Raw genomic sequence first — 16,128 nt, forward strand, 5'->3', positions numbered from 1 at the left:
CCGCAACAATCCTTCCAACGCGGTGGCGGCCGTGGTAACCGCCGTGGTGGCGGTCGGGGACAACGGCGGGGTCAGACCACACCTTCCCCCGCAGCATCTACCCCAAAATCCTCCTAGTCCGTGCTTTCGGCCCCATGTGACGCCAGTGGGTGGCAGGGTTCGCCATCACCACGCTCACTGGCGCGCGATCACTTCGGACAGGTGGGTGCTGCAAATCGTCCGAAGGGGCTACTCCCTCCCCTTCGAGACCTCTCCTCCAGCCATGCCACCGCAGAACCACCGTGTGTCGGGGGACCACTTGACACTTCTGCAGGAGGAAGTTACGGCCCTCTTGGCCAAGGGGGCCATCGAGCGCGTTCCTGGGCCAGAAGTAGGGCGTGGTTGCTATTCCCACTACTTTCTGGTGCCCAAGAAGGACAAGGGGGGCCTACGTCCTATCTTGGATCTAAGGAACGTCAACGGCTTCCTCAGGAAGGAGAAGTTCAAGATGTTGACGTTAGCTCAGGTCTTGGCTGCTCTAGACCCACAAGACTGGATGGTAGCGTTGGACTTGCAGGACGCCTATTTTCACATCCCCGTCCTGCCGGCCCACCGGCGTTACCTGCGGTTCACGGTAGGCCTGGAGCACTTTCAGTTTATCGTGCTCCCCTTCGGCCTTACCAGCGCCCCACGGGTGTTCACAAAGGTGATGGCGGTGGTCGCAGCCCATCTGCGCAGGTTGGGGGTTTCAGTCTTCCCCTACCTAGACGATTGGTTGTTGAAGGCGGGCTCGCCCCAAACAGTCGTCCACCACCTTCAGATGACGGCAGACCTCTTGCACGACCTGGGGTTCTCCATCAACGTGCCGAAATCACACCTGTGTCCCTCTCAAAAGCTCCTTTTCATCGGAGCGGTTCTGGACTCGGCGCAGTTTCGGGTTTATCCTCCGGAACGGCGGGTTCGGGATATTCAGGCTTTGATTCCCATCTTTCAGCCGCTATCCCGAGTCTCGGTCAGGTTGACGCTGCGGCTGCTGGGACTGATGGCTTCCTGCATCCTTCTGGTGCATCACGCCAGGTGGCGGATGCGGGCTCTGCAGTGGGACCTGAAGTTTCAGTGGGCCCAGCATCAGGGCAACTTGTCCGACCACGTCTTGATCTCGGAGGGCACTGCGAGACAACTGCAGTGGTGGCTTACGGACCGCGATTGGGTCAGGGGCAAGTCCCTCTCCCTTCCCCAACCGGAGCACGTTGTCGTGACGGACGCGTCCCTCCAGGGCTGGGGTGGCCACTTGGGAGAGGCAGAGATCAGAGGCATCTGGTCTCCGGCGGAGTCCCGGCTCCATATCAATCTGTTGGAGCTGCGGGCGATTCGTCTGGCACTGAAGGCATTCCTCCCCTTTGTCAACGGGAGTGTAGTGCAGGTGTTCACCGACAACACCACCGCCATGTGGTACTGCAACAAACAGGGCGGAGTGGGGTCGTGGACCCTTTGCCAGGAGGCTCTGCGCCTCTGGCAATGGCTGGAACGTCAGGGCGTGACTCTGACGGTTCAACACCTGGCAGGTTCTCTGAACGCCAGGGCGGACGAACTCAGCCGTCGGTGCTCGATGGATCACGAATGGCGTCTGAACTCGGACGTGGCGCAAGGCATCTTTCTGCAATGGGGAGAGCCTTGGTTAGATCTATTCGCCACAGAAGAGAACGCGCAATGTCATCAGTTCTGCGCGTTGGAGTTTCCAAGACGGCACTCGCACGGCGACGCCTTTCGGCGCGAGTGGAGTTGCGGTCTGTTATACGCCTTTCCGCCTATACCACTTCTGCCCAGAGTGCTGAAGAAGATCAGGCGCGACCGGGCCCAAGTTATCCTTGTGGCTCCGGACTGGGCTCGAAGGTACTGGTATCCCGAGCTACTCAGCATGTCAGTCGGTCCCCCGATCCGCCTGCCCCTTCAGGAGGACCTTCTGTCGCAGCAGCAGGGGACGGTCCTCCACCCGAACCTGTCCAGTCTCCACCTCCATGCTTGGAGATTGAGCGGCGGCAGTTGAGGCCATTTGACTTGCCTCCTGAAGTCTGTGATGTTATTCTGGCAGCCAGGCGTCCCTCCACTAAGTCGGTATACGCCTGTCGGTGGAACAGATTTGTGGCATGGTGCACAGCAAAGGCTGTGGACCCTCTTTCTGCCCCTCTTTCGGAGGTTCTTCTGTTTCTTCTTTCTCTTGCCCAGCAGGGCTCTGCTCTGGGCACTATCAAGGGCTACCTTTCTGCCCTTTCAGCCTTTTTGAGGCTTCCTGATCAGCCTTCTTTGTTCAAATCCCCGATTGTAACTCGATTCTTGAAAGGCATCACTCACATGTTTCCACCTGTTCCGTTTGTGATGCCTCAGTGGGATTTGAACCTGGTTCTAACTTTCCTGATGTGTGCTCCCTTTGAGCCCCTTCATTCTTGCCCTCTCCGTCTCCTGACTTTAAAGACGGCTTTCCTGGTTGCCATCACCTCTGCCAGGAGGGTGAGTGAGCTCCAGGCTCTTTCTGTCCAACCTCCTTTCCTGTCCATTCATCCTGACAAGCTGGTTCTGAGGACTAGACCTTCTTTCCTGCCCAAGGTTGTTTCGGCCTTTCACATCGGGCAGTCCATCACCCTCCCTTCCTTTTTCCCGCCTCCGCATCCTTCGAAGGATGAAGAGCGGCTCCATCGTCTGGACCCAAAACGTGCGCTTTCATTTTACATGGATCGCACACGCCAGTTCCGGGTGGATGACCAGCTGTTTGTTGGCTACGTGGGTGCGAAGAAGGGACGGACGGTTTGTAAACGAACCATCTCTCGATGGGTCGTCCTCTGCATCAAAGCGTGCTACTCTTTGGCTCGGAAGGAGCCTCCTGTTGGGCTGAGGGCCCATTCCACTCGGGCCACGGCGGCTACTACTGCCCTGGGCCGGGGAGTCCCCTTGCAGGACATTTGCCAAGCGGCTACGTGGGCCTCGCTGCACACCTTTGCGAGGCACTACTGCCTGGATAGTCAAGTCCGGAGGGATGGCTTCTTTGGCCGTTCTGTCCTCCAGGACTTTCTGGTGTAGTTTTGTATTGGTTCGCAGACCCACCACCAGGGTTGGTATTGCTGGGGTATGTATTCTAAGGTAAGGAATCTAACACTAACGTGTTTCTTTCAGATGAACAAGTTACTTACCTTCGGTAACGATATATCTGTAAGAAACATTAGTTAGTGTTAGATTCCTTACCGAACCCACCCATCCTCCCCGTTCTGCGAACTGATACCTAGGGTTAAGGTCATCCCTTTCAGGGCCCTAGTTTTTACATCGCACCAGTGTTGGTTCTCTCATGGCTCTGCGTCTCCTGGCGCGGAAAAGCTGTGTGCAAAGAACGGACGTCAGCGCGCGGAGGCGGCGTCTATATACTCCAGCGACGTCATCACGGCGCACGACGCCGACGACGGACGCGGAGCCGCAGGGGACGCCTGCAGACGACGCCTACCGACGCGCAGGGGTACTGCTACGCAAAAGTTTCCGGGTCCAGACTGACGCCTGGGGATATTCCAAGGTAAGGAATCTAACACTAACTAATGTTTCTTACAGATATATCGTTACCGAAGGTAAGTAACTTGTTCGACTGCTCCAAGGAATTCTGGTTTCAAGCCATGCAGAGAATACGGGTGCCAGATGTCCATCAATGACCCCCATGAAGACTGGTTATGGTGTCTCTTGTGGGGACATGCACTTTGTGCAAGTGCTTGAATCTAAAGGAGTGGGAGGCCAAATTATTCATGACAAAGGCCGAAAAGCAGAAGAGCGATTGGAAGAGGTCTCGGATCCGCTTGATGTCACTGACTCTACACAATTTGAGGCCTTCTAAGAAACACAAGAAGAAGCAGCACCATGGTTCTCGGCGTCTCTCTTCGAAGGATGCGACTCCAAAGTCTGTGTCCCTGAGTCCCAGGCATCATCGCAGGGATGAGATCTCTACGATTCCGTTACCGGGGATGTCTTCGGCCCAGAGATATGCAACGCCTTCACCTTTGCCGAAGTCAACCACTCTGCCTCTGATTCCGTGGTCTCTGACGCTGCTTGCTGGAGGCTAGTGGCCTGGACACCTCTCCTGAGTGGGAGCTTTCATCACCAAAGGGTCTGCCAACTCAGGGGCTGACCACACATCATGATGTGATTAGAAAGGCTGCAAACCTCTTGGAGAGGTAGATCAACAAACAGGGAGGAGTAGGGTTGTATCATCTTTGCAGAGAGGCTCTGTGACTTTAGCCCTGGACTCTGGACCATCAGATTTGTGTAATCGCAAATCATCTAGCCGGAGAACTGAATGTGCGTGCGGACAGTAGTCTCAGTCAGTAGTATTCAGCCGATCACTAGTGGCATCTCCATCTGGAGGTGGTTCTTCACATTTTCAGGATGTGGGAGTTTCCTCTGTTGGACCCGCTTGCCACACTCGAGAACGCGCACTGCCCGGTATTCTGCAGTCTCTAGTATCCGATGGGGGGGAGCGTGTTTCAGCTCGATTGGGGCTCATATGCTCTTTAAGCGTTTTCCCCATACCCTTAATTCCTCGAGTTCTGAGGAAGAATTGCCAAGGCCCAAGTCATATTGATCGCCCCAGATTGGCCACGAAGGGTATGGTACACAGACCTCCTTTGCCTCTCATTGCACCCTCCACTCCATCTCCTTCTCAGGGCAGACCTCCTCTTGCAGTTGCAGGGTCAGGTTCTAAACACCCTCCTCCAGATCCTGCTCCAGATTATGCTTGGAGATAGAAGAGGGCAATTGAGTTCCTTCTCCCTCCCACCGGATGTGATGAATAATATATTATCAGCCAGAAGACACCCCTTCAGATCTGCCTATTCTGGTAGGTGGGCCTAGTTTGTTAAATGGTTGGAGAGAGATTGATCCCTTACAGGCCCATTTATCTGATGTTCTTAGTTTCTCTCTTTCCCTAGGGCAACAGAATTCTGCTTTAGCTACTGTTAAGGGCTACTTATCTGCCTTGTCGGCTATTCTCTGTTTACCAGACTAACTCTCGTTTAAATCTCCCATAGTTATGAGATTCACTAAGGGTCTCACTAATGCCTCAGTGAGATTTGAATTTGGTTCTCACATTTTTGATGGGTTCAACCTTTGAGCCATTGTATAGTTCTTTCTTAAGGTTTCTAGCGTTTAAAACTATATTTTTAGTGGCAATCACTTCCACTAGGATGGTGAGTGTATTGCAGGCTTTTTGATCCAAGCCTCCTTTTGTCTTTCATGCGTATAAGAGGGTTCTTAGGACCAGAGCTGCTTTTCTGCCTAAGGTGTTCACTCCTTTACACTTGGGCAGTCCATCACCTTACCCACTTTATACCCTCACCCTTCTAAGGAGGAGGAGAGACTTCATCGCCTGAACCCCCAAGAGGGCAGTCAGCTTCTACTTGGACAGAACCAAGTGCTTCAGGTTGGACGTTCATCTCTGGTTGGTTATGTGGGCAGATCGGGCTGTCCACAAAAGAACGCTGTCCAGGTGGATCATCCTGTGTATCAAGATCTGCTACACTTTGGCCAAGATTAGCCTCCTGAAGGTATTTTTGCTCATTCTACCAGAGCAAAGTCTTCTTCGGCTTTGGCTACAGGTGTCCTGTGGTAGACATCTGCAAAGCAGCAACTTGGGCCTCCCTCCACACTTTTGCGAAGCACTATTGTTTGGAATCAGAAGTGGAGAGGGATGGCCATTTTGCTCGTTCTGGGCTGCAGGATTTTTTTGGTGCAGGCAGGCACTTTCCTCTGGAAGCAGGACTGCTTAGGGATTCAATTCAAAAGGTGAGGAATCCACAGGCAGATGTATCAATCAGAAGAACATGTTACTTACCTTTGGTAACACTTTTTGTGGTGGATACAGTATCTTCCTGTGGTTTCCTCACTGACCCACAGACTCCCCGTTGCCTGTCTGCATATACCGAAAAATAATCAATGTATATCTTGTGTGATTTGGTGTTGGAATTATGAGATAGTTGGCCTTGGGAAATGTCTATAATGAAGAATTTCCAGGTTTGGTTGTGTTTGTATACTGGGTATACCTGTAAACATTTTGTTGGTTCACCCGACAAGGACTTCTTATGTCTCTGATGACATCATGCAGAGTCGCATGCGGTGCCGTTCCATTGTGACGTCCTTGTCGACGTGGGAGAGTTGAGAAGTTTCTGTGGAATGCTGCATTTTGGGGTAATTCAGAAGGTGAGGAATCCACAGGCAGATACTGTATCCACCAGAAAAAGCTTTATCGAAGGTAAGTAATTTGTTCTTCAGAACCATAAAGTGCTGCTGTTTGGCCTTTGACCGAAAGACCTTACCAGCTGGTAAAATGGCCATAGATCAGGCTGCCATAAAATATCTATAAATTGCAGCTATCCTATGGGTGAGTGTGGCCTTGCTGTTCTCTAGATGTGGTTGCCAACAAAGCCTGTCAAGTTTGATTCCCCGAGAGTTAGCACCAGCAACTCTGTTTAGCATATTATCTCCCACTCTGATTTTCCCCTTTTAACTCTTATGTGGGTTGAAGATCATTATATTTGACTTAGACATGTTTATTTCCAGGCCCCTTTATTGTACAATATGATTGAAAATAGACCAATTCATTTTCCAAGCCACTAGGGGTCCTGGAGAATAAAGTTGGTATTGTTGGCGAACATAACGCCCGAACAGTTAGCCCATTTAACTTTAAAAAATCGTTGATGCAGCCACTTGAATGGTCAATGACATAATTCATATATAATGAAAAGAGCGTAGGGGCCAGAACACACTTGTCTCACCCTCCTCCTGACAGAAATGCGAACCGTAAGTTCACCATTACTGCCCCAGCTAACCTGGGCATAATTTTCCTCATGAAGCCTCATTATGATGTTGAGTAGGGAAGGTGGAACTCCCATGGACCAAAGTGCTCACCATAAGAGAGATGTCATCGGAACAAGATAGAATGCGGCTTTAGGTCCATAAGGGCAATGTATAAATGGTCATGGGTTAGTTTAGTGTACTTCTATAAGATTCATGTAAAATTGTAAATGTAAATTGATACTTGTATAGCGCACTACTCACCCGCAAGGGTCTCAAGGCGCTTGTACGAATACCGCTGTGCAACCCATCCTTAAGAATAGAGGGGTCCCAGTGAGAGAAAGGAACACATTATTTAGAAGTCATTTGAATAAATCTGGTCAACAAAGAATACCTCTATAATGTTTAATTCACATTATAGGAAAAAGGCAGTAATAAGCAATTACAAAGCATACAAAATGTAATTGTATAGGTGCCCCTGGGGGTGGGAGGGACGTGGTGTAGTGAGGGTAAAGTGGGGGGGATTCGTGACAGTAAAAACACGATATTAATCAAACAGTAGTACGAGTTAAATGTCAAATATTAAGTGAAACAGATAATAAATCAACACAAGATTTCAAAAAGCACATGCCCCAATGTCCATATTATACACACATAGTGGGTTGGAGAGGGCTGTGTTTGAAGACAAGAACGTGTGTCGACGTTTCGACCCAATGGGAGCAGGAATAGTTGGACTCCTTGCATATGGGTCTTCATCAGGACGGGTGAGGAAGGTGGGGCAGACAACCTGGATGAATCGGTTTAGAAGGTAAGCGTTTCAGGTGAAAAGTCGATGACGATTATTCTATCTTGTTGAGTAAAGTCCGGTTTCCAGTAGGAAGATCCGAATGCTGGATAAGGAGAGCCACTCAACGAATCGAGTAGCGTGAAGGTCCTTTGTTAAGTTCAATAATCGGAAGGTATGGTCTGATTAAATCAGGAGCAGTATCCGGTCGGCAACAGCTCGGCGTCTCTCTCGGCGTCCTCTGCGTCTCTCTCGGCGTCCTCGAGGACGCCGAGAGAGACGCCGAGCTGTTGCCGACCGGATACTGCTCCTGATTTAATCAGACCATACCTTCCGATTATTGAACTTAACAAAGGACCTTCACGCTACTCGATTCGTTGAGTGGCTCTCCTTATCCAGCATTCGGATCTTCCTACTGGAAACCGGACTTTACTCAACAAGATAGAATAATCGTCATCGACTTTTCACCTGAAACGCTTACCTTCTAAACCGATTCATCCAGGTTGTCTGCCCCACCTTCCTCACCCGTCCTGATGAAGACCCATATGCAAGGAGTCCAACTATTCCTGCTCCCATAGGGTCGAAACGTCGACACACGTTCTTGTCTTCAAACACAGCCCTCTCCAACCCACTATGTTTGTATAATATGGACATTGGGGCATGTGCTTTTTGAAATCTTGTGTTGATTTATTATCTGTTACACTTAATATTTGACATTGAACTCGTACTACTGTTTGATTAATATCGTGTTTTTACTGTCACGAATCCCCCCCACTTTACCCTCACTACACCACGTCCCTCCCACCCCCAGGGGCACCTATACAATTACATTTTGTATGCTTTGTAATTGCTTATTACTGCCTTTTTCCTATAATGTGAATTAAACATTATAGAGGTATTCTTTGTTGACCAGATTTATTCAAATGACTTCTAAATAATGTGTTCCTTTCTCTCACTGGGACCCCTCTATTCTTAACGATAGTCACCCAGGTCCCAGCGACATATTGGGTTAACCCTTCTCTTCTATACCGTGCAACCCATCCTGGCTTTCCCTGTGAGGCGTCCACTCCTGGGCACCCCCAAGGTGGAGGCCAGGCATCCTTAGCATTGTGGGGGGCGTTGTGGAGATTAAGCAAGCTATTGCCCAGAGTTGCAGAGTGGGACTCCATGATTGGAATAGGCACCGAGGCGAGAATTATCAGGCCCGTGGAATTTTGAGCCCAAGACCCGCCGAGGCGGGGAATTGAACCCTGGTCCCGGGCTAGACCTCTGCATCAGGGTCTGCCGCTCTAATTATTGAGCCACACTTCTCCACTGTCAAATAGGAGATCTGATCACTAGTCCCTAATTTTATTCTAAAGCCTGATTGAAAGGGTGACAATATACTGCTTTGCAATGTACAATCCTCCAATTTATTAAGGACCTGGTGAGCAAAAACCTTTTGAAAGCTATCCAAAATGGCTTATGTGCCTATAGTTTGAGGGATGTCCTTAATCCCATCTTCTATAGGCTGGTAATATTTCGGCCCCATACCAGGTAGATGGAACTTGGGCACCTGCAACAATAATGTTAGGCAACATTTTGATGTTAGGTACACAAATTGTTGGTTCCGATTTGATTGAGTCTCCGGTAATTTATCAGGCCTAGAGGCCTGCCCTGATTTTTAAGCTTTTTATGGCAGCCTGGGTTTCGGTCACTGAGAAAAAATCAAAGTGCAAGGGATGTGAAAGGTTACTGCCCTCTACTGGATAGACAATGCAATAAGGGACAGTAGCTAGCGGTAATTCATTCTCAGAGCATAGTTGTGCAAAATGATGCACCCATTTGGACTGTATGATGTGATGTACAGTTGTACCACCATGGGCCAGTTTTGACTTAAGTAACATTGGGGTGAACATGAAAATCGCCATGGATAAAATTCTTATGCCTTTTAAGCTCGGTCAATCCTAAGCTTTCTTTAAGTGTTAAATCACATTGCAAAATATGTTATGCTTTCTATAGCTTCCTTGATCTGAGAAGCATTATTTCTTCCATTCAAACTAGATACATCTTTGTGTACCCTCTTTTCTTTAAGGTATCGGAGGCAGATGGATGAAATGCAGAAGGCCTTTAACAAGACTATAATCAAACTTCAGAACACAGCCAGACTAGCAGAGGAGCAGGTAACTTTACTTGCTGTTTATTTTGCAGTAGATTCTAGATCAGAGTAGATATGTATATGCCACCCAATCTTTGGGAGTGCTGTGTAACGTTCATGCTCATTCCAACCATTTCTTTTGTTGAAAACCGCCTGTAACAATATCCACTCAAAAGCAAGGTCAAACTGTAACCTCATTTTGTATACATGAACACCAGTCCTTAAATTATTTTACATGCTTTCCTTTGTTGTATATTACTATTAAAATGTATAGGTTCTTTTTGAAATACCCCCACACAAGTGAGAGCCAGAAATTGTTACCAGGTGCATCTTATCCATCATTTGTAAGTTAAAGGACTTAAGGATTTCACAAGTATCTAAAAACGATTCCAGGATCCCAAGAAACAACACCTTCTTTGCATACTATTCTTGGTAGGCTAGCATACTTGAAAAACATTGGTCCACGATCAGCTGTTGGTCCTTGATAGTTATACGTCTTTGAATAGAAGTTTGTAAGTATTCATACCTACTCTCAATCTCTGGAAGTCTCTGGTTAGGGGTATTTGCCAAAAACCTGAGACCTGCTAGCAGCTCATCTCAAATTATTCTGAAGGAACCGCCAAATAAGTCACAGCAGTGGTGACGGAGTGACAGGGGCTGGCATCATCCCACACTATGGTCCAAGACAGGTAGAGTGGGACCTGGCTGAGACAAAGGGTACTACACAGTGTGGAGTTGGAGGTAAGTATGGATTGGAATCTACCTCATAACTTCTAGATGAAAGGCCTCACTTGCTGTAGGTCACGGACCAGGTGTGAGAAGATAACTTGGAGGACTGGCTAAGCTTGCCAGATAGCACCAGCGCTGGAACCACCCTGATATTCAAATAGCACCTCAAATGCTGGCAACACCATTGAATAATACTCAAGACGGGATGCACCATTTGCAGTATTTTAGGAAGATATATTCATGTGTGGACCAGTTTGACTGGACATGTTTCAGTATTCATGCACCGCAGGAAGAAAGGCATCAAAGGCTTGATAATGAAAGTCACAGCTATGCGGAAGGAGCATGCTGGTACACTGGTAGTTGTGGAAATTAGACTGCCAGTACAGGAGAGACCTTTGCAGAGAAAAGCAATGCCACTCAGTACCGCTAATGATTCTTGCCACCAACCCTTTACAAATGAAAAACATAAAACCTGCAGCCCCAAGTAAAGTGATTGTCCTGGGGACATCTTGCAACTGAAAATAATTTAGTGCAGCCATCTAGATTAAACAGAAAATAAGAACATCAAACAGCAGTTGCTGATATGGACCCATTCATACTGCTTTTGCCAATTCCAATTATTCTGCTGCTAGATGGTAAGCCTCTTACATATTTTATCATAGCAAAGGTAAAACACACCATGCCAGGCATCAAAGACTTAATTCAGTGATAGAAGAGGTTGTCACCACAGCTTTATCAAGAAATATCTACATTATTGCAGTCTTCTCATGGACATCTGAAGGTTCAGCTTCATGAATACCAAACTTGTCTAAAATCAGACATAAGAGCATGTGGAACTCAGGAGCAGTCTACTACCTTAAACTGTTGGTTTTTTAATGTTGTATTCTGTTAGGCATCTTCTTTTTTTTGTCCTCATTTGTGCATTCCATAGGCTAAAAGGAAGAAAACCAAGGGGATACCATTCCTACCTCCAGCCAGTGAAAGTGGTCAGGTAGTAAAACCCCATTCTTCCTATTCCCGGAGGGCCGACCCAGGAAAAAGGTCTAGAAAAACCAGTCCTCCACCCAGGAGCCTAGGAGTTATTGCCAAATTGCTTAATCATCGGACTTCTGAACCAGTTTTAAAGAAAGTAAAACACCAGTGTAAAAATATCAAAACAAAAAAGTTTGATCCCAGAAATCCAGTTTCCTAATCCCCTCCCTACGAGTGGTTGGACTCAATACGAAGGGTATGAAAGTTGGATGGAAGTGAGGCATCTTCATATCTAATTTACTTTCCTGAGTTTCCTGAGTAGCAGATCAGGAAGGCTTTCTTAGCACAGCCACTGAAGTCCTATTTTGATTCTTATTGGAGTAATGAAAATCAGAAAATACTGTCTTTCGAATGATTTTAAGGAGCCGTTTAGATAGAGTGCAAAAGTGATGGCCATTGTGAGCTGAAAATGGGAAGAGGAATTAAAAGCCATGAAGACTCTAGCCACTGTTACTGCGGTCCTTTCCCGCTTTGATAAAAAATACAAGGCTACAGATGCTCCTGCCTGTTTAACTGGGCACCCAAAACCGGATTCTGTGATTATACAGGCAGCTCAACGCAGATCAAAGAATCCATCGGCACCAATCACTGCACATCCTGACAAGGAAGGTAGACACCTTATCAATATCGGGAAGAGGTTTTCATCCATGCAGGCACTTGCTCTTAGGGCAACAAATTCCCTTGCTGTTATTGGACGATAAGACCGCCAAATGTGGTCCACCATCACCCCTTATCCAAGCCATTCCCAGAGGATGTTAAACAGGAAGCGAAAAAGGTTCTACAGGAAGGAGAACACACATCATCAGAGGTGATTGACTGTTCAATGGATACTTTCACTGCTGCATTTAGACAACTTGCGAGTGCTGTGGTGTTACAAAGACAGGGCTGGCTCAAAGCTACCTCGTTTAGGCAAGATGGCCAAAACAAGATATTGGATCTCCCTTTTCATGGGGAAGCCCTTTTCAGTGAGCACGTGGACAAAGTGCTCCAAGCAATAAAGACAGACACACAGATACAGCCAAATCTTTAGGGACACTTCAATATAGAAAGATGCCCTTTCGGAGTTCCTGAGGCAGGAGTCTTCCCTCCTGCAGAGGAGGTTATCAGCGCTATCATTACCCTTCATATACACCTTTCTCACAGCAGTTTCGTACCCAGTACTCCGTACCAACCACCATAAGCAGCCTACAATAGATCTGCACCAAGAGGTGTAGAGCAGGATGGATGCCAAGCAAAGGACACTGGCCTTTGCAAATAACCGTATACACGCTCCAGCTATTCCTCTTTTCTCATCACCCAATCTAGGAGGAAACGGTCCAGCTATTTTTATCACTGGCAAGACATAAGTACAAACCAATGGGTCCTAAATGTTATTCAGTTTGGCCATTCAAAAAGATGTATTGAAACCCCAACATTAATCCCACCTCAACCCTCCATTCCGAAGCATCTACACCTGCTCAAGTTTGAGGTCATCTCAATGCTCAAGAAAGCGGCGATAAAAGAAAATTCCTGCATCACAATGGGGGAGGGTTTCTATTTCTGATCTTTTTTGTTTGCAAGAAACTCAAAAAATGGCGATCAATTCTGGACCTCAAACCTCATTACCCATCTCAACAAACAGCCCTTCCAAATGGTAACGCTGCAAGCCCTCCTAATGCTCCTGAATTACGGGCACTATATGACATCCCTTGACCTTCAGGATGAATATTTTCACATCCTCATCCATCCATTTCACCGGAAGTTCCTACAGAGCCATTACCAGTTCAGGGTCTTTCATTTTGGCCAGAAGTCTGCCATCCAAATGATCAGAAAGTGCTTAGCACCGGTAACAGCTTTTTTGAGGAAACATAAAAACACCAGGTATTCATGTGGCACCATCCAATCGCGCAGCGCAGACATCAACTGCTGCTTGCTTAATCTGGTTCCGCGAGCTTGGCCTCACACTGAACCTAAGGAAATCAGACTTCGACCCATCAAGAAAATCATATTCCTGGAAGCGACGCTCAGTACCACACTCAGTAAAGTGTATTCGACAGCAGAGAGGCAATTGAAACTGAAGTCTTTAGCCGAATTCATACGAACAAAAGTCTTTCAGTTCGTCATCATGCATTCCCCCTAGTTCCGTTCTAAGCATGCGTCAGCTCCAGGAGGAGTTATACGAGCAGTGGCTACAGACTGCAGGGTCTTTCGGCGCTTGTCAACATCACTCCAGCCATGATCTGTGTCTAGCATGGTGGAGGAAACTGACAAATTCGTCAGTCGGTCTGTCTTTCCTTAGTGTAGATTCCCTACCGGGCATAATGACGCCTCTCCAGAAGGATGGGGAACGTTCCTTTAAGACCTGCAGGTCAGCGCCAGTAGCCCCAGCGGCACTTTCTTATCAATCTGCTGGAGCTCAAGGCAGTGCATCTAGCCTTGCAGGCTTTTGTTCAGAAGAAAAGGAATTCTGTGGTTTTCATCTGATCGGACAATATGAGCACGACGCACTACATCAACAAACAGGGCAGCCCATGCTCCTGTCTCCTTTCTTAGTAAGCACAAAGTATCTGGGAGTGGTTGATCCGCGACAGTGTGCACCTGCAGGCAGAACATGTCCCCGAAAAGCTGAACACAATAGCAGACCCTCTCAGCAAGCTGAAATCATCCTGCCACAAATGGGAATTGGATCAAAAAACTCAACAACATATTTCTTCAGTGGGGAAAACTGAACTTCGACCTCTTTGCAACCCCCTAGAACAAGAAATGCCAGTTTTTCGCAGGGTATCCCCATCAGGGATCATGGGGGAATGCATTTTGGATGGCATGGTCTGGCATCTTTGCTTACACCTTTCTTCCCATTCCTCTCCTCCTAAAGGTCCACATAAAGATGAAGGCCAAACCATGCAGGATGATCCCTGACCTGTCCACGCCAGCATTGGTTTACGGATCTCCTTCTTCTCTCAGAGAAACCTCACATCCAATTGAAGCTGATAACATTTCTTCTTTCAATGTCTCAGTCGCAGGTGTTGCATCCTGATCCCAGGTTCCTTCATGTTTCGACCTGGCTCTTGAGCACAATGAGTTTGCCCTCTGGTTCCTTCATGTTTCGACCTGGCTCTTGAGCACAATGAGTTTGCCCTCTGTTAGAAATTGGATTTTTGGCAGGAGGAGGCATCGCCATCGTCCATAAGAACACCATCAAAATCACGACCAGCTCCGAAGACCACCTTGCAACCGCCGAACACGTCCACTTCCAGAACCACACCAACCCCAGGACCACACTTAGAGGCACCCTCATCTACAGACCACCAGGAACCCGTAAACAATTCTGCAAAGACATCACTGACTTCATCAGCCCACATGCCCTCACCTCCGAAAACTACATTTTACTGGGAGACCTCAACTTACACCTGGAAAAGAAAATCGACAGCAATACCACCACCCTTCTGGACAACCTAGCCAATCTCTGACTCAAACAACTTGTTGACACCCCCACCCATGTAGCCGGACATACGCTCGACCCAATCTTCACCTCCAGCAAGCACATCTCCTTCGATCACACCACAGCCCTCCATTGGACGGACCACAGCTGTGTTCACTTCAGCTACAAAACTACCGCGACCAAAAACCCCCCACAACCCATTCCGCGAAGAAACTGGAACAAAATCACCACCAACCAACTCCTCACATCGCTCAACCAAAACCCTCCCGCCCTCTCATCGGACTCAAACCAAGCTGCCACCATACTCAAAGAATGGATCACTCACAGCGTTGACGAGTTAGCCCCCTTGAAAAACCACCAAACCAAACAGGGTAGAAACAATGCCCCCTGGTTCAACGAAGACCTTAAGAAATCCAAGAAACTATGCCGTACTCTCGAGAAAACATGGAGAAAAAATCCAACCACTGACAACCTGACCACCTTCAAAACAGCCACCCGCAAACACCACCAATTGATCCGATCCACCAAAAAATCAGCATTCAAGGATCGACTCGACAACAACGCCCACAACAGCAAGGAACTATTCAACATAGTCAAAGAATTTACCAACCCCACTGCACCCTCAAACGACATTACTCCCTCCCAAGACCTCTGCGATTCACTATCCTCTTTCTTCTACAACAAAATCGCCGACATACATAACAGCTTTGAGAACACTTCCAAAGAACAGTCCACTCCACCCACCTCCGAACCTAAACCGCCCTTTAACAACCTTAGCGCCTGGAACCCAATCAGCACGGAAGACACCATCCGCCTAATGAACTCCATCCATTCAGGTTCACCAACCGACCCCTGTCCCCACCACATCTTCAACAAAGCAGACTCCATCATCGCACCCCATCTCCACGATGTCATCAACTGCTCCTTCAACTCCGCTACCTTCCCAGAAAGCTGTAAACACGCCGAACTCGGCGCCCTCCTGAAGAAACCCACAGCAGACCCTTCTGAACTCAAGAACTACCGCCCCATCTCCCTCCTCCCATTTCCTGCCAAAGTCATTGAGAAAGCCACCAATAGCCAGCTTGCCGCCTTCCTTGAATCCAACAACTCCCTCGACATTTCACAGTCCGGATTTCGAGCCAAACACAGCACCGAAACCGCCCTCATTGCAACGACAGACGACGTCCGAACGCTACTGGACAACGGAGAAACAGTTGCCCTCATCCT

The 16,128-nt window shown here is 48.0% G+C and overlaps 1 protein-coding gene across 4 annotated transcripts in view; it reads left to right on the forward strand.

Annotated features, from left to right (window-relative positions):
• SUCO (SUN domain containing ossification factor) overlaps positions 1-16,128 on the forward strand; it is a 696,748-nt gene that overhangs the window by 591,266 nt on the left and 89,354 nt on the right. For all 4 annotated transcript variants that reach the window (XM_086956303.1, XM_086956322.1, XM_086956311.1 and 1 more), the window contains one exon: positions 9,657-9,744. In XM_086956303.1, the coding sequence (XP_086812429.1) occupies positions 9,657-9,744 (88 nt within the window). The remainder of the gene's footprint in view (positions 1-9,656; positions 9,745-16,128) is intronic.

The sequence above is a fragment of the Lissotriton vulgaris genome, chromosome 1_1 (assembly GCF_964263255.1).
Source record: "Lissotriton vulgaris chromosome 1_1, aLisVul1.2, whole genome shotgun sequence".
Classification (NCBI taxonomy): Eukaryota; Metazoa; Chordata; class Amphibia; order Caudata; family Salamandridae; genus Lissotriton; species Lissotriton vulgaris.